The 21627-nt window shown below is 38.2% G+C and overlaps 1 protein-coding gene across 4 annotated transcripts in view; it reads left to right on the forward strand.

The window, feature by feature from the left end:
* The window catches only part of DLGAP2 (DLG associated protein 2), a 725030-nt gene that overhangs the window by 363179 nt on the left and 340224 nt on the right, over window positions 1-21627 (forward strand). For all 4 annotated transcript variants that reach the window (XM_043510336.1, XM_043510335.1, XM_038397100.2 and 1 more), the window contains one exon: window positions 1994-2026. In XM_043510336.1, the coding sequence (XP_043366271.1) occupies window positions 1994-2026 (33 nt within the window). The remainder of the gene's footprint in view (window positions 1-1993; window positions 2027-21627) is intronic.

Genomic DNA, 21627 nt, shown 5'->3' on the forward strand with positions numbered 1-21627 from the left:
GTAAAAGTCTTTTGCTAGTTGCTCTTCAAATTCTAACAAAATAATTAAGTACATCAGAAGCAGAAAGCTTACCAAACAGTCAGTGGGTCTGCTGGATGATTGAGGTTCTATTGAAGGAAGGCATGGATGATGCAGAGAAGCTAAATGAATTCTTTGCATCAGTCTTCACTGCAGATGATCTGAGGGAGATTCCCATACCTGAGCCATTCTTTTTAAGTGACAAATCTGAAGAATGGTCCCAGATTGAGGTGTCAATAGAGGAGGTTTTGGAACAAATTAATCAAACTAAACAGTAGTAAGTCACCAGGACCAGATGGTATTCACCCAAAAATTCTGAAGAAACAAATATGAAATTGAGGATGTACAAACTGTGGTACTTCTTAAATTAGCTTCTTTATCAGATGATTGGAGGATAGCTAATGTGACCCCAATTTTTAAGAGAAGCTCCCGTGGAGTGACCCCAATTTTTAAGAGAAGATCCTGGCAATTACAGGCTGGTAAGCCTAACATCAGTCCCAGGCAAATCGGTTGAATCTATAGTAAAGGAACAGAATTATCAGACAGAGGAACACAATTTGATGGGGAAGAGTCAACATGGCTTTATAAAGGGAAATCATGCCTCACCAATCTAATAGAATTCTTTGAGGGGTTCAACAAGCAGGTGGACTAGGGTGATCCAGTGGCTATCGTGTACTTGAACTTCAGAAAGCCTTTGACAAGGTCCCTCACCAAAGACTTAAGGAAAGCAAGCAGTCATGGGATAAGAGGGAAAGTTCTTGTGAAGATCAATAACTGATTAAAAGACAGGAAATAAAGGGTAGGAATATGTGGTCAGTTTTCAGAATGAACCAAGGTAAATAGCAGTGTCCAATAGGGACCACTGCTGTTCAGTATTTTCATAAATGATCTGGAAAAAGGAGCCCAGTGAGGTGGCACAGCTTGCAGACAACACAAAGTTGCTCAAGATAGTTAACTCTTTGCCATTTGCTTTGGACTTAACAAAGGGATCTCACAAAACTGGGTGACAAGACAACAAAATGAAAATGAGATGAAATTCAACGATGATAAATGCAAAGTAATGCACATTGGAAAACACCACCTCAACTATACATAAAAAATGATGGGGTTTCAGTTTGCTATTACCACACAAGAAAGAGATCTTGGAGTCATTGGGTAGTTTTTGGAAAAATATCCACATAGTGTGCAGCATTGTTCAAAAAAGCTTAACTGAATGTTAGGAAGCATTAAGAAAGAGTTAGATACTAAGACAGTAAATATCATAATGCCATTATATAAATTCATGGTATGGCCACATCTTGAAGACTGCATGCAGATCTGGTTACCCCATATAAAAAAAGATGTATTAAAAATTGAAAAGGTGCAGAGAAGAACAACAAAAATGATGAAGGGTATGGAACAGCTTTCATATGAGGAGAGATTAAAAAAACTGGGACTGTTCAGTTTGGAAAAGAGACAAGTAAAGGGAGATATGATAGAGATCTATGAAATCATGAATGGTATGGAGAAAGTGAATAAAGTGTTATTTACCCCTTCAAATAATACAAGAATCAGGGGTCACCCAATGAAATTTATTGGCAGCAGGTTTAAAACAAACTAAAGGAAGTACTTCTTCACACAATGCACAGTCAATCTGTGGAACTTGTGGTCAGTGGATGTTGTGAAGGCCAAAAGTATAATAGGGTTCAAAACAGAATTAGATAAGTTCATGGAGGATAGGTCCATCAATAGCTATTAGCTATTAGCTCTGAAGTATGTGGCATTGTTCACTGTCAAAAAAGAAGATACTGGGCTAGATGGACCATTGGTCTGAGCTAGTATGGCCGTTCTTGTGATACTTCTCATTCATGCACAATTTGAGTACTGCCAGTTTGAGTTACATTTGTAAATGATTGTGATTTGGTATCTCTTGAGCAGAAGTAATGATCTCAAATATGAGCAGAAGAAATGACTTTTATCTCTTTTTTCTTTTCAGAGTCACAGTGTACACTCTGTGGTGAGCCTGAGGGTGAGTGTGTTTCTATATTCTTAATCATTTTCAAAGCTGATAGTGCACAGGCTTGACTCAAGTGATCTGTTTAGTCTGTTAGTTCATTTGTACGGGTAACAGTAGATTGAACATGGTATTAGAAATGATGCTAACACAAGAAACACTCACATTTTGCTCTGCTAGATACCAAAATGAATCAAATTAAACTGAGTAAAGCACAGTACACGCTCCAGGCAGAAGGAAATTATCTTAAATGACTAATATTCCATTACAGTAAAAATGGAAATATTTGCTTTTTGTTCAGTTTTTGTGTTTTGCCAGTATAATTTGGGATATGAAACACTGATGAGGCACTTGAAGACATCATTTGGAAAAAAAGGACATTGGATAATGTAAATGAAAATGACTTAATCTGTAAAGGGTCACATTTTCATGTTTATTGTAACTCAGAGTACTAAGAGAGGCTCTTTCTTAACAGGTGAAGTGAATAAATCCTACTTTTGTAACAAGGATAATTAGGCAATAACATTAATGCAAACATATGCACCAATGATATTTACTTTTCAGTGCCAGATTAACACTAAAATGAGATGTAGGATTTATCTAAATAAGCATTGAGGTGAATCTGAGGGTTTTACTCTTTGAAGCAGAGAGTCCATTACTGGAGAAAAAACTCATATTCTATTACCCTTATTGCTATTAAACAATTTTCCTCTTACATTTTATTTTCTAACTCAGCTATCTGGAACCTCTCTGTCAAAAGTAATTCAAAATACTGGCCATGATGGACCCGTTTCCAGCCATTTTACAGAACTCAGAAGCATGATTATGCATTAGCAGCTTAATTTTTCAGCACTTTATATGTTCAGAATAGTTTCTGAAAAGCAAAACAAAGCTTTCTATATTTTGAGGTGAGGAGGAGAAGCTAATAACCGTATTCAGGAGATTTAAAGATGGTGTCTGATGTGATAAGTCTTGGGGCGTTGCAACTAATGAAACAATCCAGTTCATAAGAACATTTTTCATCTGCTCATATTGATTTATTAGCTATCCTGAGAGGTTTGTTTTGACGTTTTTGTGTTCCTTTTACAAAAAACTACAGTTCTAGTTGCAGTGCTGTTTCCATGCACTTTATAAAAAATTAGGCCAAATAAAGGAAAAGCATAAAACAGATATTCAGTGGCCTTATGTAGCAAACTGAAGACTTCACTATCTCAGTGTACAATTGTGTGTTGGATTAATACTGTTGTTGTTATTGTGCATGACTAAATTGATTTTCCACAATCATGCTCATTTTCCCCAGAAAACCAGAAGTACATACTCAGTTTTGCAAACTTGAATTCAAAAACTCATGTCCTTAAAAGTGAACAGGGTTCAGACTTTTTTTTAAAAAACAGTTACTCAATAACAAGCCCTTTATTTTTATGTGTTTAAAAAAATCTATCAAATGGTCAGTGAGTGTGTTGTTGGTGGGACCTGTATTAACTTGGTATTCAGCTGTTTAGATGAGCAGAAACAAACTGTTATAGATGAGAATTTCTTCTGGCGCACCAACTAACTCCTTGAGTGCAGTGCTGCTGGTATGCTAATTGTTAAATCTTAGCTATAGTTTTTAAAGCATACTCATTAAGTTCAAAAAAAAAAAGTGAAAAGTATTTTTACAGTCTATTATTTCTTTGCTTCTGAGTGTACTTTCTAATCTCCAGGTGCGGAGCAAACTCAGTTGTTTTAACCATAGTATTTTGGAGCAGTGGTAGCTGCTCCAGAGTTAAGGTTGCTTTACAGAGTTCCATTTTAACATGAGCTTTACACCTTTGTTTTGTAGCAGTCTCAATAAAATGGCAAAAAACTCCACACACACAATATAAATTTTGAGCACTATATGAATTTTTCATTGTGGTTTGACGAAAAATGAATTGATAGGGAGAGACCAATGAGAGTTCAAAAATCACCCATTTTGGCAATTATTTCATTGGATTGTCTCTTCCTCCCCTCTCCAGAAATCTAAAACACTATAGAATCTGTCCATTGGCTACACTGTTGCTCAGCTAAATAGTATTTGTCTTTAGAGAATTTTCCAACTTTTTTTAGTCATGGAACTTCTATTCATTTCCAAGGGAGGGAGGCAGAGACTGTTTCATCCTCTACGTCTGTAGCTTAGGGAGCAGTTCCCTAATCTAGGAAAGAGGCTGCCGCAAGCTTCTTATCTCTTCTAAATGCTGTTTAAATTTCTATCCAGTTGATTATGCTCATGATTGACTAAGGCTGGGAACCCTCCCTAGAAGACGGTTAGAAAAGTGCTTCTGAACACTCCTCACCTCCTCCCCCATTTTAAAATAAATCAGCAGAATGTTTATTCAAGGTTGAGCAGGCCCGGACACCAGGTCTTTAACACGACAAACCCCCATCTGATCCACTACACCATATTGCCTTCCATATGGGTTTAGTCACACTGAGTTATACGATTTCTAGCCACTATAAACCACATTGCTCTGCCAGAACCAAGAGGAATCCAGGATTCCTGATCACCAATATTCTACTGTAGACTAATAACTAATTGTGAAACACACTGGAAAGAGCATGTGAAGTCCTTCTCCAGGGGCTCATCTAGACAGGAGTTTGTGCTTATTCCTGCAGCTCAAATAGTAAGAACTTAAGGTAGTGATCTGAAAGATAAGGGATTCAAACCCTGCTGCTGATCAATTTGGAGGCATGGTAAGGATTATGTGATTCCCATGATGAAAAGGCCACTTCAAAACAGGTTTTTTACTTAAAAACCTATGATCTGTAAATAGTCATGTGAATCAATAAAATACATTTTTCATATTTGTTATTTATCACAAATGTTGCTTGTGCGATCAACTGTTCAGTGTATGTGTAACATGGCCTTGTCTAAGATCACAGAAGATGTGAGACTGTGACAACATTCAGCTTGAAAGCCTGGTTCTTTAGCACAAGCTGTAAAGATTCAAGTGTTTCTATCCAGAGCTCATCAGTTCAGTCCCTATTACTGTCTAAGATGGCGATTGTCACACTTGCAACTGTACCACATTAGCATATTTAATTGTTGAGAGGTATTCCTCATATCAGTAGGGAAGGGGGAGTGCATTAGTCAGATCTGCTGGTACAATACAGACATTCTCACCCTATTGCTGCAGCTGCTGCTGGTGGTATCTAATTTCCAGGAGTCCATGAGAGGCTACAAGCTGTTTTGGAAAGTGAGGGATGGTGCAGATTCCTTCACCGAAGTTCCCTTGTGCTGAAAGGTTGTTGGTGCTAAACATGGAGGGTTACTCTTGCTGTACTGACTTTCGGTCACTTTTTAAACAGAGATAAAATGTTGTAGACTAAGAATTTACTGAGGCACAACATAGCTTCTCATGTCCTTGAGGAGTGTGGATGAAGTCAAGAGTAACTTCAGCAACAATTGCTCCCTGTGATCTCTAAGCATATGCAGCTCTTATTTTTCCTGACTTTCATGAGCTGTCCTCTGAAATATACTAAACTTATATTAAAAAAAATTGGGGAAATTAGCAAACAAAAACTACATTTGGTAGCAGGGCACACTCTAGCCACTCAGAACCTTAAAAGTATGGAACTAAGTTATGGGGAGGGACTTGTGCATTCTTTTCCACCTTCATATTGCTTACAATATTAATAACACATGCCAGCACTCATAAAGCTTTCACTACCAGTTTTAGCTTGTAGCTTATGTATTCCATCGTTATTGTTTTCCTTGTGTTGACAAAGGTAACTGCATAAATGTAATGTACTTTGACTTTTGTAGGGTGTTTGGACTAGTACTGCACTGCATTTTGATTAAAAAATTAGCACAATAAAATTAAGCACAAATTAAATGGACTAAGAACTGGCTAACTGACAAATCTCCAAGTAGTTGTCAAAGGGGAATCATCATTGAATTTGAGTGTTTCTATCAGGATTCTACAGGGATTGGGACTAGCCCTGGGCTATTCCCTATTTTTATCAATGATCCAGAAGTAAATATAAAATCACTGTAGATAAAATTAGCAGGTGACACAAATATTGATGTAATGCTAAATAATGAGGACAGAGAAGTCATACAGAGTGATCTGGGTTGCTTGAAAAGTTGGGTCTATTCAAACAAAATGTACTTTAATACAACCAGATGCAACGTTCTACAGAAACAAACAATAGAGGCCTTACTTACAAAATGGAGGGCGGATCCTGGAACACAGTGACTCTGAAAAGATTTAGGGGTCAGAGTGGATTAGCAACTGACCATGAGCTCTCAGTGCAATTTTGTGGCAAAGAGGGCTAATGCAATCCTTAAATGTGTAAACAAGGGAGTAATGCATATGAGCAGGGAAGTGATTTTTACTTCTGTATAGGTTATAGGTGAGACTGATACTAGAATACTTTGTAAAATTTTGGTGTCCACATTTAAAGGATGGTAAAGAGTAAGAGGTGACTTGCTTGAAAAGTATAAGAACTTTCATGGAGTGAAAATGCCAAGTAGTCAAGGAGTCTTTAATCTAATAGAGAACAACATAAGAACCACCAATGGCAGGAAGCTGAAGACTTAATTCAAAGTATCCAGTGATTTTTTTTTTCTGGATGCCTAGTGTGAGATGCCTACAACCTGATCTTTCACAATATTGAACCTATAAGGTACTCTTTAGTGTTTAAAGCACAGCTCCCTTGACACACTGACTTACAGTGGCAGCTATGAGTGCTCAGCACTTCTACAAATCAGATCTCAGGGTCCTAAATCAGGCACTAGAAAAGGAGGAACATACAATTAGTGACCATCTGTCACAAGTTTGGTTTAAGTGACTTGACTAACATGATACAGGAACTCTGTGGCTAAGGCAGGGATAGAATCCAGTTCTCAAGGGCAGCGTTCAACTACTTGAAACCTGAGACCATCCTTTTCTCTTCCTGAAATCCCTTGCCTCATTCACTGCACACCTGTGCTTTTTTTTCTTTCCGAAGGGTATGGTCAGTGTATTGTCTGCAGTTATATTACCACACAACTCCTTCTAAGCAAGCAGATTTAGTCTTATGGGGAAAGCATTACAAAAAAAACCACATTAAAACAGTAGAAGAACCTACACATCTGCTAAGAACTTACTAAAGGTCATCTATTAGTCTTATGTGGCCCTTAGTAGGTAAAGTCTTTCCATCCTTTCCACAAGGATTGGAGCCCAGCCTTGGACAGAAGGGGTTCTTTCTACTGCAAAAAAAGAGACAGAACCAAGAGTCGGTTTAAACTCAAGCTATTTATCCAAGAAACCCTTTCTTTGTCTAGTCTCTGAAAGATCCAGTTTCAACTATCTTATATGAGCTTTCCCAGAAGGTGGTACCTCTCTGGCGGGGTTTCAACCTGGCTGACTTGCATTAATCATCACTTTTGTTGTTGTTGAGGAGTTGTGGTAGCCCTCCCACAGGAAGTAGAACACAATCACACACAAACTATTCATTGAAAACAATGGACCCCCAAAGATATTGCAAGAAGTTTCCCTATCTGTCATAGGCTCTTCCTTTATTACACAGTCCTGATTCATCCCCAAAGCAGGTCCATCCTGCGTCTTGTGGGGAAAAATGTATGTGATCATATAATTAAAGACTGCCTCATAAGACACATACAAAAGATGAGTCAATTAAGTTAACTTTCATTCTAGCATATCCTAACTTTTAAATGCTTGACTTAGCAACTTAATATTTAATATATTTTTGTATGTATTCAATATAATCATATCTTAAATGTATGTTATGAAGGGGTTAGACTTTACAATTGGGATCCTAGGGCCAAGTATTCCATAGTAATTGCAGCCACGCTTGAATTATTGGTGCAGTTTGCGCATACAGTTCATGTGTGGGCACAACCTGAGCATGTACCCACCAACCTACTACCTGCATTTGGATGCCAGTCAGGCACTTCAGAGGGACAAGTATTCAGATTCTCTCCACCCCTGAGTTGATTTTTTTGAAGGTGCAAAATGCCTGCACAGAAGGAGGCTGGCTTCAACCCTGTGAAAAACTATCCCTTAGTGTGTAGCAACTTGGAATGAATTTTCCGAAAGCCCAGATGTATTCATATGAGAGCTTCATATTGTGGAATGTGGAGAGCTTCCTGTGCTGTCTGGTCTTAAATGAATGGAGTATCAGGACAGTACCCATGTTCAATCATATAACTATTTGGAGATCATCACTTTTCATTTCTTTTCACTCAGAATTTGATACAAGTGTCACTTTGAACAGATCAATAACTTTTTTTTTTCTTTAAAACCTTCCCTTTGGAAGTTTATCAGGACTACTTCCAAACATGCACTCAGACTATGCTCTCAGACAGATCGAAAAAGAAGGATCTTGGCGGACCTTATAGCGTTGCAGGATCTGTCATGATTTTGTATTTATGCACATATACACAAAAAAGGTTGAATGAAGCCCTTAATTTGCATATGGAATTTAAAGGTAGTTGTTTTTACATGTTTTTAGATATGTACCCACTGAAGTGCCACTGACATTCTTTTGCTTCAGTGAATTTAAGGAATACACATTTACATATTCACAAGGTAATTTACATATCAGATTATATTTTGATGAGATTTTTTTTTTTACTCTGAACATCCCATATTCATGGAGAGGGAGTGAGTGTTCATTCATCAAGCTATGCACAATTGGCTTCAGAACTAGGGGCAGAAAAAGTGGAAGATAATATACCATACTAAGCTTCTGTCAACTCTGCCAGAAAAACAGAAGGACGAAGACTTTGATTAGAGCAAATACAAACTGCTGTTAGTGCTTCATGTTACAGAACAAACATCGGGGAGACGATGTTCATTTAAGGGCTTGCCTTTAAATCACACTGAAAGTGAACAATGAAATTTGTTTTATACCTTTTCTCCATCTGGTGCATATGGAAAAGATTGAGATGTGAAGAGGGAGTGGGGAAAAAGAAATACTATGCCTTATATTTGAGAGTAATGTCAGAGGCTGTGGGTATGATCCTGGCCCCATTGATAGGATTCATCTGGGTATATCTCTCCAAATTGGTTCCCATTACAACGGCCTTAGGAATTGATGCCCCTCCTTCCCTCTTGATCTCTGCCTGTGGCACATAATAGTGCACCTTGGTATCTCCTATTCTTAGCCTGTGGCACATACTAGCTTAGTCTCCAAAGGGCTGTAATACTTTAGACTGATTCAGGTCATTGGGCTCAATACAAGAATAACTGGGTGTGGTTTAGTGGCCTGTGATGTGCAGAATGTCAGATTGGATGATCTGGCAGTCACTCCATCTCAAAAAAGATTTATTATAAATAGCAGAGGTGTAGAAACAGATGACAAATACAATTCAGATGCATTGAGAAAAAATTTCATCAATAGAAATTGAAAAGATTGGGACCCTTTACTCTAAAGAGGATGAAAATGAGGGAACGTAACAAGTACAAAACAACAAATTCTATTAAAAATGGGCCCTTTCAATTATCCGTACTTATACTAAAGCAAGAGGACAGTGAGTGAATTACAAAGACTGAAAATTCAAAACTAATCAAAGGAAATACTATTTTACACAATGCTCAATTCACCTGTAGAACTCATTGCCACAACATATCTTTGAGAAGAAGTTACAGAGGGTTTTAAAAGCAATAGATGCTTCCATGAGTAATGAGAATGTCCACAGCTATATTAGAAAAGATTAAAGAAAAATTTTAGGTACATAAATTCTTAGGCATTAGTGCAGAGACCAAGCTCTATTTGAAGGAATTAGGAAGAAACTTTGATTGTACAAGCAGGTTATCCCATAATTACCCATTTCCTTGCCCATTCCTCTGAAGCATCTGGTATTGGCTGTAGTCGGATAGGATACTGGATGTAGTCCTAATTGGTCTGTCTGGTATGACAATTCTTATGGTCCTGTGAATCTTGATTTTAATTGGATCATGTGGATCCCTGAGAGTCAAACCTCTGAGTGAGTGGGAAGGGAAGAATTTAGGCACTTAAATACTGTTCGAGGATCTAGGCCAATTCACTGAAATCAATGGGAGTTAAGCTCAGATCCTCGGGTGCCTTTCTCCCTCTCCACACTGTATGAGCTCAAACAAGACAGCTGAGCCTCACTGGTGACTCAGCTAATTGGGGCTAGTCATCTTGTTATCTTAATTGTACCATTAAAGAACTTCAGAAAATATTCTGGAGTTGCATGTGCAAAGTTATATCAGCATACAGAATATTATATGTGATAGTATTATGTCCTGCAAAGTCAGAAAAAGGGCTGCAAGATGTGGAAGACATGTTTTTTTGTTTTGTTTTAATTTCAAGTGCCTGTAAATTAAGATAGGGTTTATTCTTGTTGCCTTTACAGCTAGTGAAGATGTCTTGTTCAGTTGTTCTGACCCCGGACATTTCAAAGTAACAACTTGGATACATTTTAATAATGAAAAGATGTTATTTGTATTGCTGCAGATTTGCATTTTCAAATGAAGAACATATCTAGATTATTGTATTTTCGTCTAAGGAGAAACCAACTTGTGTTAAGTACTACATTTTGGCAAAAAAATGAAGTTTCAAGATTGCTAGACTCTAAATACCTTCACATTGCTGACACTAGCAAGTGGTTGATCTGATCAAAGACTTTTTTATTTGATTTTTTTTTAAATCATTTTTTTCCTGGACAGATAAATATGCTAATTTCCACATATTAATAGCTTTCTACCAGTCCGCCTGGGGAAAAAACAACTAGAAATACTGATTCTGTTAAGGTTTTATCCAAATAAAAGAAAACAAATTATGAATATTTTGTAATCAAAACCAACAATATTGTTGAGTTTTGGACAACTATCCAAATGTATAAAATATCTAGAACTGTCAGAGAACTATCCAGAATGACTGAGATCTTTTTCTCGAGTGGCAACATCTAATTTAGAACCTATCATTTTGTATGGGGATTACGTTTTGTAATGTGCATTTCTTTGCATTTATCAACACTGAATTTCATCTGACACTTGTTGCCCAGCCACCCAGTTTTGTAAGATCCCTTCATTAACTCTACACAATCTGCTTTGGACTTAACTATCTGGAGTAATTTTGCATTGTCTGCAAATGTTGTCACCTGTTTTCCACCTTTTTTCCAAATTATTTATGGATATGTTGAACAGCACTGGTCCTAGTACAGACTCCTGGGGACACCAGTATTTACCTCTCTCCATTCTGAAAACTGACCCTTTTATTCCTATCCTTTTGTTTCCTATCTTTTAACCAGTGACTAATTCATGAGAGGACCTTCCCTCTTATCCCATGACGGTTGACTTTGCTTAAGAGCCTTTGGTGAGGGACCTTGTCAGAGACTTTCTGAAAATCTAAGTACACTATATTCACTAGATCACCCTTGTCCGCATGTTTGTTGACCCCTTCCAAAGAATTCTAATATATTGGTGAGGCATGATTTCTCTTTACAAAAGCCATGTTGTCTCGTCTCCATCAAAACGTGTCCATCTATGTGTCTGATAATTCTACTCTTTACTATAGTTTCAACCAATTTGTTGGTACTGAAGTTAGGCTTACCAGCCTGTAATTTGAGCCATCAGTCATCTGGTACTGAAGCTGATTTAAATGATAGGTTACATACTACAGTTAGTAGTTCTGCAATGTCATATCTGAGTTCTTTCAGAACTCTTGGGTGAATACCATCTGGTCCTGGTAACTTATTACTGTTTAGTTTATCAAGTTGTTCCAATACCTCCTCTGTTGACACCTCAATCTGGGACAGTTCCTCAGATTTGTCACCTAAAAAGAATGTCTGAGGTGTGGGAATCTCCCTCTCACCTCTGCAGTGAAGACTGATGCAAAGAATTTGTTTAGTTTCTCCTCAAGGGCCTTATTTTCCTTGAATGCTTCTTTAGCACATATCAGAGTAGCAGCCATGTTAGTCTGTATTCGCAAAAAGAAAAGGAGTACTTGTGGCACCTTAGACTAAAAAATTTATTTGAGCATAAGCTTTCGTGAGCTACAAATAAATTTGTTAGTCTCTAAGGTGCCACAAGTACTCCTTTTCTTTTAGCACATCTGTTATTCAGTAGCCCCACTGATTCTGATGTACTCAAACATTTTTTTGCTATTAGTTTTTGAGCCTTTGGCTAGTTGCTCTTCAAATTAGTTTTTGGCTGCCTAATTCTACTTATGCTCAATTATCTGGTGGTAATTTGAAAAATTTAAAAACTAAACCGAAGAATAACTTTTAGTTACAAAAAACCCTGCTCTATGCAAAAAGTTCCTTCTTTAAATTAAGATCTGTCATTTTAAAGGTCATTATTAAAGTACTGGAACGATACTATTTCAGATACTGCCAGCGTTCATGTTAGCTGTCTTTCTGGTTAAGATGAGTGTTTCTGTAAAAATTCTCATTGTTTTCCATATTAAAATAAGGAATCTGGGCAATATTTAGTTCCAAAGAATTTCTTAATATTGCAATATACTGTTCACAATATAAATAATGTTCCATCTTTATGGCTATATGATGGCTCCATAGTATTTAAATTTCACCTAGCTTAAATAAGACTAATGGTCATAGGAAATCAAAAGGATGTGTTAGAGATTTTTGAAATGAGTTTAATAAAATATTAAAATAAAAATGCTGACAATTTGGATTAACCAACTCAACTGTATTTTTATCAGTTGTATGCATTGCTCCTAATAGATGTTCAGGCATCAGTGAAACAGAATGGAGATCAATAGTCTTGCATGTCTTTCAATATCTCTAATGTTGATGCATCTTGACATGGTTCTTTAATATCTTTTGATAGCAACAAATTAGCATGTTTTCTACATTATTCATTGAGTCTTGTTTTGTGTGTGTGCGCTTTTGTTTTATTTTTTGACATGATGTGAGGAGATGAAATGTACTGCTTCCTGTCATTTTCTTCTGTAATATATGTATCTTATGACAGTTCATGGAGTTTGCTATGGTTTTTAAGCAATGCTGTCTAATAAATTACAATAATTTTAATATTTTAAAACAGCGTTGAGCAGCATGTTGCTATTGTATTGACATAATAGTTTTCAAAACTGCATTTGGGCACATAGAAGAAGTGATTTATTCAGGTAGTCTGTCAGCTAATGGACTAGTTCATGGAAAAAAAACTCTCCGCAGCTGATTACACTTAGTGCAGCATTTCTCAAACTGCTGAAGCAACAGTGAAATCATCCAATATTTGTATTTTATGCATGTGTTGTTCTAACACTTGAAAAATGTTTTCTCTACAATGGATCCTTTGGTAATTAAACCAAGGATCTCAACATATGAAAATGCTGCAATATCATGTTGTCTGGTTATGTTGGAAGACACTGGATGTGGTTTAATTAGGCAGCAACTTTGTTCTTAAATGTCTGGGAGTACTCAGTAGATAAAAGTTCACAGTGCAGGTAATCCCATAATCATTTAAATATATACCCAAGGGGCTTCAGCCAGCCCTCCCCATTACCCATCTTGATTCCAGCCAACCCCCTGCTGGGACCTCACCATTCCCCAGCCCTCTCAAATAACGGTTAAGTGGGCGGGTCTATAAAGGAGGGGAGAGTTGGCCCTCTGCTGCTCTGGACAAGCACCCTGTTTATATAATGAGTTGCAACATTATAACCTAATTCCCGTTCCACGTTTTACCCCAGATAACTTCCCTCTCCTCCGAACTCACTGTGGGGAATGGAACTCCCCCTCATCTTGGCCAATCAGATGATCAGGTGGAAATTCTTTCCCAGCCCCCCAAGAAATGAATAACTAGTGCATAGCCCACAGTGGATCCAAAAAACCTCAGTATTTCACCACTCACATGGTTAGGAGGGTGGGTGCTGTCCCACTTGGTCCAAGTAAGAGGGCTTTTGGGGACTAATGGGGACCTATATAGTCCCCCTTCTCTTCCGGTCCCCTGGGGGGGTAGGGAAATGGGTCAGAATCCCCATGCTGATCTTGTCTGCCACTGCAGCAGGAAGTCTTTCCAAAAAGCCAGACAATGGCCCCCACTGATTTAATTTGTGGTGAGATCACTCTAATTTAAGGGCGCAAATTCTTTTTCACAAAGTCTCTCTTTATCTTTACATGTCACTTGTGTTGAAGAGAAATTCAGCACATTATTGTTCAGATACCCCTGTTTTTCAAATGTATGAAATCCTGCACCACTGGGCTTCATTTTCTGAACTCCTCATTCACTTTACTGGGATGTGCAGATAAAGACAAACCAAATTAATCTGTTCAAATGAAATGTAATCCCAGCCATAGAAAAGCGAGGTCTGTCCATTCATTTTACATACCACTGGTTAAAATAAATGTGTATCTAACCTGCTCTCATTTGAAGTCAATGGCAAAACCCAGTTTCATTTCAATAATTGGAGAGTCAGTCTCAAGGGCCCACATTCTGCAAACACTTATGGATGTGTGTAACATTTATAAGATGAATATTCCTAGGGATAATAATGGGTGTGTTCATCTGAGTAAAGTTACACACATTCTTTAGTTCTATTCATGTCAATTGGATTATCCACCTGAATAAGTTACATTCATATTTAAGCATTTGCAGGATCAGAACCATTATAAACAAGGTCAATACCACCTCCAAGATGTGGGTATCTTTGGTTTAGGAATACATTCTTTGGCTGGTTGATTACTGCTATTCTACTGTTTGTTATACTGCATTTTTTAAAAATAAGTGGACATAAGTACTACACTGTCTGAGGGCTGTTGGAGGATTTCAAGTCTCCTTTTTATATGTCGACTTCTACTTCAGCATTTTATTGAAACTTTTTAGCAGGGTTAAGGTTGTTCTTTGAATATGCAGTGCAGTATTTTACCCATTATTTATTTAAGACTGTATGAATAGTCTGAGTGTTTGAAGATTATCTGCTTTCCCTTAACTGCTCATTTCAATAGATTTGTAATGCTCAGGTTTATCTTTTTTTTTTTTTTAACTGTATTCCTTGGAATATGTAAAGCAGCAACTTGTAAGCCTTTAAGTTACACAGTAACATCTCCCAAATTTTTCCTCAATCTTGTTACTTTGTATATCTTCAATATCCCTGTTCAACCTTTGATTGATGAGAAACAGTGTATAATTTTACCGAATACACAACCTTTGTGCAGGCAGAGGTTCTCAACACGTGGCCCAATCAGCACATATTTGCAGCCCATGTTACATCCTCAGGGCTATACAGGTAATATATATATTGCGTGGATGCATCCCACTCCAAATAACACCTAGAGAGTCGCATATGCGGCCCGCAGTGGTGAATAGGTTGAGAACCCCTTGGTAGGAGCTTCTGTGCTACTGGAGAATACCCTTTCCCCTTGAGCTAACCAGTTAAGCCAGCTTTACAGGCAGAATTCCTCACCAGCAAGCTGCAAAGATGCTGTCTGTCCCTTGGTGTTCCAAAAAGTATCAGATTAAGTGTTTCTGAACCAGTGAGTTACGACTCCCAATGGAGGTGGGGAGGGAATCACAAAAGGCAGTCCAGAGGTGTTGTGAGGTTTCAAAAATGTGGTTACACTCTAAAACAAAGAAAATCTCACTGCCTTTCACAAGTAATCCTTTTCTTTTTGCGGGTACAGACTAACACGGCTGCTACTCTGAAACCTCTTGAAACTCACACAAATCATTTATGGTTATCATTGATAGGCTTTTTACTCTTACACTAAATTTAAGGATGTTATGGACATTTTTTCATTTTAATAAGGGTCACAGACTGTGAAACACTGAACTAAGCAAAGGAAACCTGTATCCTGCAGCCAAACCATGCATTAATTGCAATGATATTTCCATGCAGAAATAATGCTGGATTCTCCTAAAGCCTGTTTGCACAAATTTTAGATAATTTAGGACACCATTTACTTCCATGATCCATGAAAATTCTGCACTTTTACCATGTGCAGAACTATTATTGATATTAATCAAAGTATTATGTAGAGGTGGAGTGCAGAACATGCAATAGAATTTTAAAGTGCATACCTTCAAGCAGAATGATTTTTGGCTTATGGACTTTCTGATCCTTTTCCATCAGCTCTCCCATCCTCTTTAGACATGAGACTAGCTCAGACACCTAGTAAAATGTTAGAGCCAAAATTTGTCTGTGATAAATATATAGCACTGAATATGTGGTTGGAATCTTATTGTATTTTGTAACTGCCTATTATAAGTTATATGATTCAAATGACTGTTAATTGCAATGGCATTACACAGGTTTGTGATATGCATACTCTTTGGTGCTCCATTTATAGTATTTAGAACATTTTTTTCTTGACTCTGAAATAAATCCTAATCCTAGAATATCAGGATTGGAAGGGACCTCAGAAGGTCATCTAGTCCAACCCTCTGCTCAAAGCAGGACCAATCCCCAATTTTTGCCCCAGGTCCCTAAGTGGCCCCCTCAAGGATTGAACTCTCAACCCTGGGTTTAGCAGGCCAATACTCAAACCACTGAGCTACCCCTCCCCCCCATGATTTATTGTGTGGTTCCATTTTTAATTTGACTTCCAGATCTAATATGCTCATTTTACAAATAAAAAGATAATTTTCTAACTGCTAGCCCTGTACCATCTTGCTGAGATTTGAGAGTCAGCGTGGATTCTTTCTTCGTACACGTTCTCACCTATGCTAAAGATTCTGCTGGCCAAATTAGACTCCCAGTACTTTTTCCTCAGTGCCACTTTTATAAATCCACTGCCTTCACAGTGTTTCTAGAGGTGTAACTGTTGTGATGTAATACACAATGGAATGTAGTCCAGCTCCTTTTCTCTTACCTTCGTAAACTCTGCAGTAATGACAGTAAAATCTGTTTTGTCACAGATATGACTCAAATACATAAATGGAGCAGGTGGTTTAACTAGGACAAGGAGAATCATTTTTAATTAGTCACTTTTCAGAGTGGACCCATTCTTTAAATTAGAATGCAGCCTTTTTATTTTATTTCAAGTGAATTTTGTAATTTCGTATTACACCACCGTGGGTTCAGCTCTGGCAGCTACAGTTTCAAAATTAACAGAGTGAAAGTCATCTTTGCTACTTGTTTTAGTAACAGGTTTCAGAGTAGCAGCCGTGTTACTCTGTATTCGCAAAAAAGAAAAGGAGTACTTGTGGCACTCCAGAGACCAACAAATTTATTTGAGCATAAGCTTTCGTGAGCTACAGCTCACTTCATCGGATGCATTCGGTGGAAAATACAGTGGGGAGACTTATATACACACACAGACAACATGAAACAATGGATTTTATCATAAACACTGTAAGGAGAAAGAAAAGGAGTACTTGTGGCACCTTAGAGACTAACAAATTTATTAGAGCATAAGCTTTCGTGAGCTACAGCTCACTTCATCAAAAGCTTATGCTCTAATAAATTGGTTAGTCTCTAAGGTGCCACAAGTACTCCTTTTCTTTTTGCGAATACAGACTAACACGGCTGCTACTCTGAAAACTGTAAGGAGAGTGATCACTTAAGATGAGCTATTACCAGCAGGAAGGAGTGGGGGAAGGAGGAAAACCTTCTGTGGTGATAAAATCAAAGTGGGCCATTTCCAGCAGTTAACAAGAACGTCTGAGGAACAGTGGGGAGTGGGGTGGGAGGGAGAAATAACATGGGGAAATAGTTTTACTTTATGTAATGACCCATCCACTCCCAGTCTCTATTCAAGCCTAAGTTAATTGTATCCAGTTTGCAAATTAATTCCAATTCAGCAGTTTCTCGTTGGAGTCTGTTTTTGAAGTTTTTTTGTTGAAGGATAGCCACTCAGGTCTATAACTGTGTGACCGGAGAGATTGAAGTGTTCTCCGACCGGTTTTTGAAAGTTAGAATTCTTGACATCTGATTTGTGTCCATTTATTATTTTACGTAGAGACTGTCCAGTTGGACCAATGTACATGGCAGAGGGACATTGCTGGCACATGATGGCATATATCACATTGGTAGATGCGCAGGTGAACGAGCCTCTGATAGTGTGGCTGATGTGATTAGGCCCTATGATGGTGTCCCCTGAATAGATATGTGGACACTGTTGGCAATGGGCTTTGTTGCAAGGATAGGTTCCTGGGTTAGTGGTTCTGTTGTGTGGTGTGTGGTTGCTGGTGAGTATTTGCTTCAGGTTGGGGGGGCTGTCTGTAAGCAAGGACTAGCCTGTCTCCCAAGATCTGTGAGAGTGATGTGTCGTCCTTCAGGATAGGTTGTAGATCCTTGATGATGCGTTGGAGAGGTTTTAGTTGGGGGTTGAAGGCGATGGCTAGTGGCATTCTGTTATTTTCTTTGTTGGGCCTGTCTTGTAGTAGGTGACTTCTGGGTACTTTTCTGGCTCTGTCAATCTGTTTCTTCACTTCAGCAGGTGAGTACCGTAGTTGTAAGAATGCATGATAGAGATCTTGTAGGTGTTTGTCTCTGTCTGAGGGGTTGGAGCAAATGCGGTTATATCGTAGAGCTTGGCTGTAGACAATGGATCGTGTGGTGTATCTGGATGAAAGCTAGAGGCATGTAGGTAGGAATAGCGATCAGTAGGTTTCCGATATAGGGTGGTGTTTATGTGACCATCACTTATTAGCACCGTAGTGTCCAGGAAGTGGATCTCTTGTGTGGACTGGTTCAGGCTGAGGTTGATGGTGGGATGGAAATTGTTGAAATCCTGGTGGAATTCCTCAAGGGCTTCTTTTCCATGGATCCAGATGATGAAGATGTCATCAATGTATCGCAAATAGAGTAGGGGCATTAGGGGACGAGAGCTGAGGAAGTGTTGTTCTAAGTCAGCCATAAAAATGTTGGCATACTGTGAGGCCATGCGGGTACCCTTTGCAGTGCCGCTGATTTGAAGGTATACATTGTCCCCTAATGTGAAATAGTTATGGGTGAGGACAAAGTCACAAAGTTCAGCCACCAGGTTAGCCGTGACATTATCGGGGATAGTGTTCCTGATGGCTTGTAGTCCCTCTTTTTGTGTGGAATGTTGGTATAGAGGGCTTCTAGATCCATAGTGGCTAGGATGGTGTTTTTAGGAAGATCACCGATGGATTGTAGTTTCCTCAGAAAGTCAGTGGTGTTTTGAAGATAGCTGGGAGTGCTGGTAGCATAGGGCCTGAGGAGGGAGTCTACATAGCAAGACAATCCTGCTGTCAGGGTGCCAATGCCTGAGATGATGGGGCGTCCAGGATTTCCAGGTTTATGGATCTTGGGTAGCAGATAGAATATCCCAGGTCGGGGTTCCAGGTTTGTGTCTGTGCGGATTTGTTCTTATGCTTTTTCAGGGAGTTTCTTGAGCAAATGCTGTAGTTTCTTTTTGTAGCCCTCAGTGGGATCAGAGGGTAAAGGCTTGTAGAAAGTGGTGTTGGAGAGCTGCCTAGTAGTAGTGTCAGTCTCTAGAAACACATAAAGACCAAGGGTAGTGACCACACATATATTCACAAGTACAATGTTTAGACTGTTTTACAAGTTTTATTCAAGTTACAGTTAAAGATATGATTACCCAAACATATAGAAATTCTATACAGACCTATACACAAGTTTACAAATACAGTTATACTCATATCCTTAACAATAATGTTAGGGTCTGATGGGTCTCTCATGGCTTGATCATCAGTAGAGGGAGGGTTCCTCCTGGAGTTTCCCATAGGAAGCTTGATTTTTCCTGTTCTGGGCATCCCCTTTTTTATAATGTGATTCTGTCTATACATACATTGTGCACATGTCCATAAAAGTGTCAACCCTCTTTTCTCTTATTGGTCTGTGTCCCCTGGAAACTTAAGGAACCCTCATTTTCTATAGGCTGTGTACATTCCCTTTATTCTCATTAGCATTGTCACACAACTAGTATGCTGTGGTTATAATGCATGTCAGAGACAGATGCACTTTTACAGTATTTTTATTATCTTATGATTATTAATATGATCTTTATTAATCTTCTGGGTAATTTTTTTGCAATATTTGGTACCTCTTTTCCCATAATCTTAGGGCATCAAGTTATTTTCTGGTCACTTATGTCATCATTTCTTGTCTCCACGGCCAAAAATAGCTAAGCTAAACTCTTGTAGGCCTCAGCCTACAGGTTCTTGCGTTTTAGCTTGTCTTACTCAGGTCTAATACATGATTCTTCTAAATATTGATCATAAGAACATAAGAATGGCCATACGGGCTCAGACCAAAGGTCCATCCAGCCCAGTATCCTGTCTGCCGACAGTGGCCAATGCCAGGTGCCCCAGAGGGAGTGAACCTAACAGGTAATGATCAAGTGATCTCTCTCCTGACATCCATCTCAACCCTCTGACAAACAGAGGCTAGGGACACCGTTCCTTACCCATCCTGGATAATAGCCATTAAAGGACTTAACCTCCATGAATTTATCTAGTTCTCTTTTAAACCCTGTTATAGTCCTATCAATCTTATATGTTTATAATCCTACAAATGAACTCTAACATAAAATGAATGTCATACAACATATTGATTAATCATAACATCATACAATAAATGGATAATAAACTAAAATAATTGGCTATAAGAAACATCCATTGTTGCACTCATATTAATTTGTGTGCATTGCAATACAAACTTCTTTTATATAATGTGCCCATGTTTTAATAAGGAGAAGCCTTTGCCTTCCACAGTGTTGTAGAAACCCTTATCCCACAGGATTTATTTAATGTTATATTTTCATTATACTATTACATACATGACAAAAGTTTAACTTGAATGTTCTTTGTTCATAGTATAACCCATACACCTTCTGGGTGTGGTGTTCTGTCCCACCTAGTGGCACCAAGACCACTTAGAGAGAGAGATAAAATGAGTCTGCTCTACACCCTTAGCTAACAGTCAGTTGGCTTTTAGCTCATGTGGAGAGACTCATGCACTAAGCTGCAGAGACCCTGGGTTCGGTATCGCCCACCGACAACCGGGGTCTGTTGGCGTTATAATAGCAACTTCTGAAACTGCTAATACTGCATCTTTCAAGTCCTGTCAATAAACTGTAATCTATTTTGAAAAATTTTAAATGTCAGTATTTGTAAACCAGGTTTAGCTGTGAATAGAGCACAGTTGAACCTGGTTTACAAATTATTGCTTTATCACTCATATAAAAGATGGCCTGCAGAGATTAGTGTTCAGAGATTACAGTGTTCAGAGATTAGAAAGAGTATTCAAACTCAATATCCCATATTTTGATATGTTTCAGGGAGAGAGCTCAAAACTAGAGCAACAGAATCACATTTATGATGTGCATTATTTTTAATCATGAACTGAACTGAGGCTTCTAGGTTTTGTTTCATTCAACAGTTTAGTGTAGCATGAACTGTAGCCCTTGAGATTATGACTTTCACCTTTTCTTCAATAATCTTTAGATCATCTTATTGGCAGGGAAGAAAAGTAAAATACTTTGGTGCTGAAGAAAAACATGCATGTGGCTTCTTTTTTGTTTTTGTTAGGTTTTTTGGGGAGGTGGGGGGTATATAAGTGGCTTAAAAATAAAATTAAAATGCCAGATTCATTGCTATATTCTGATCATTTTGAACTTATCTGGCAACCCAAAGCAGCTGAAAACTTGGCTTAACTGGCTCCTTAAGTTAATGGTTGTTTTGTATCAAAGGAGCAGCATAAAGTAGCTGTAAGGTGTTTGTGAATTTGGCCAA

The sequence above is a fragment of the Dermochelys coriacea genome, chromosome 3, assembly GCF_009764565.3.
Source record: "Dermochelys coriacea isolate rDerCor1 chromosome 3, rDerCor1.pri.v4, whole genome shotgun sequence".
Classification (NCBI taxonomy): domain Eukaryota; kingdom Metazoa; phylum Chordata; order Testudines; family Dermochelyidae; genus Dermochelys; species Dermochelys coriacea.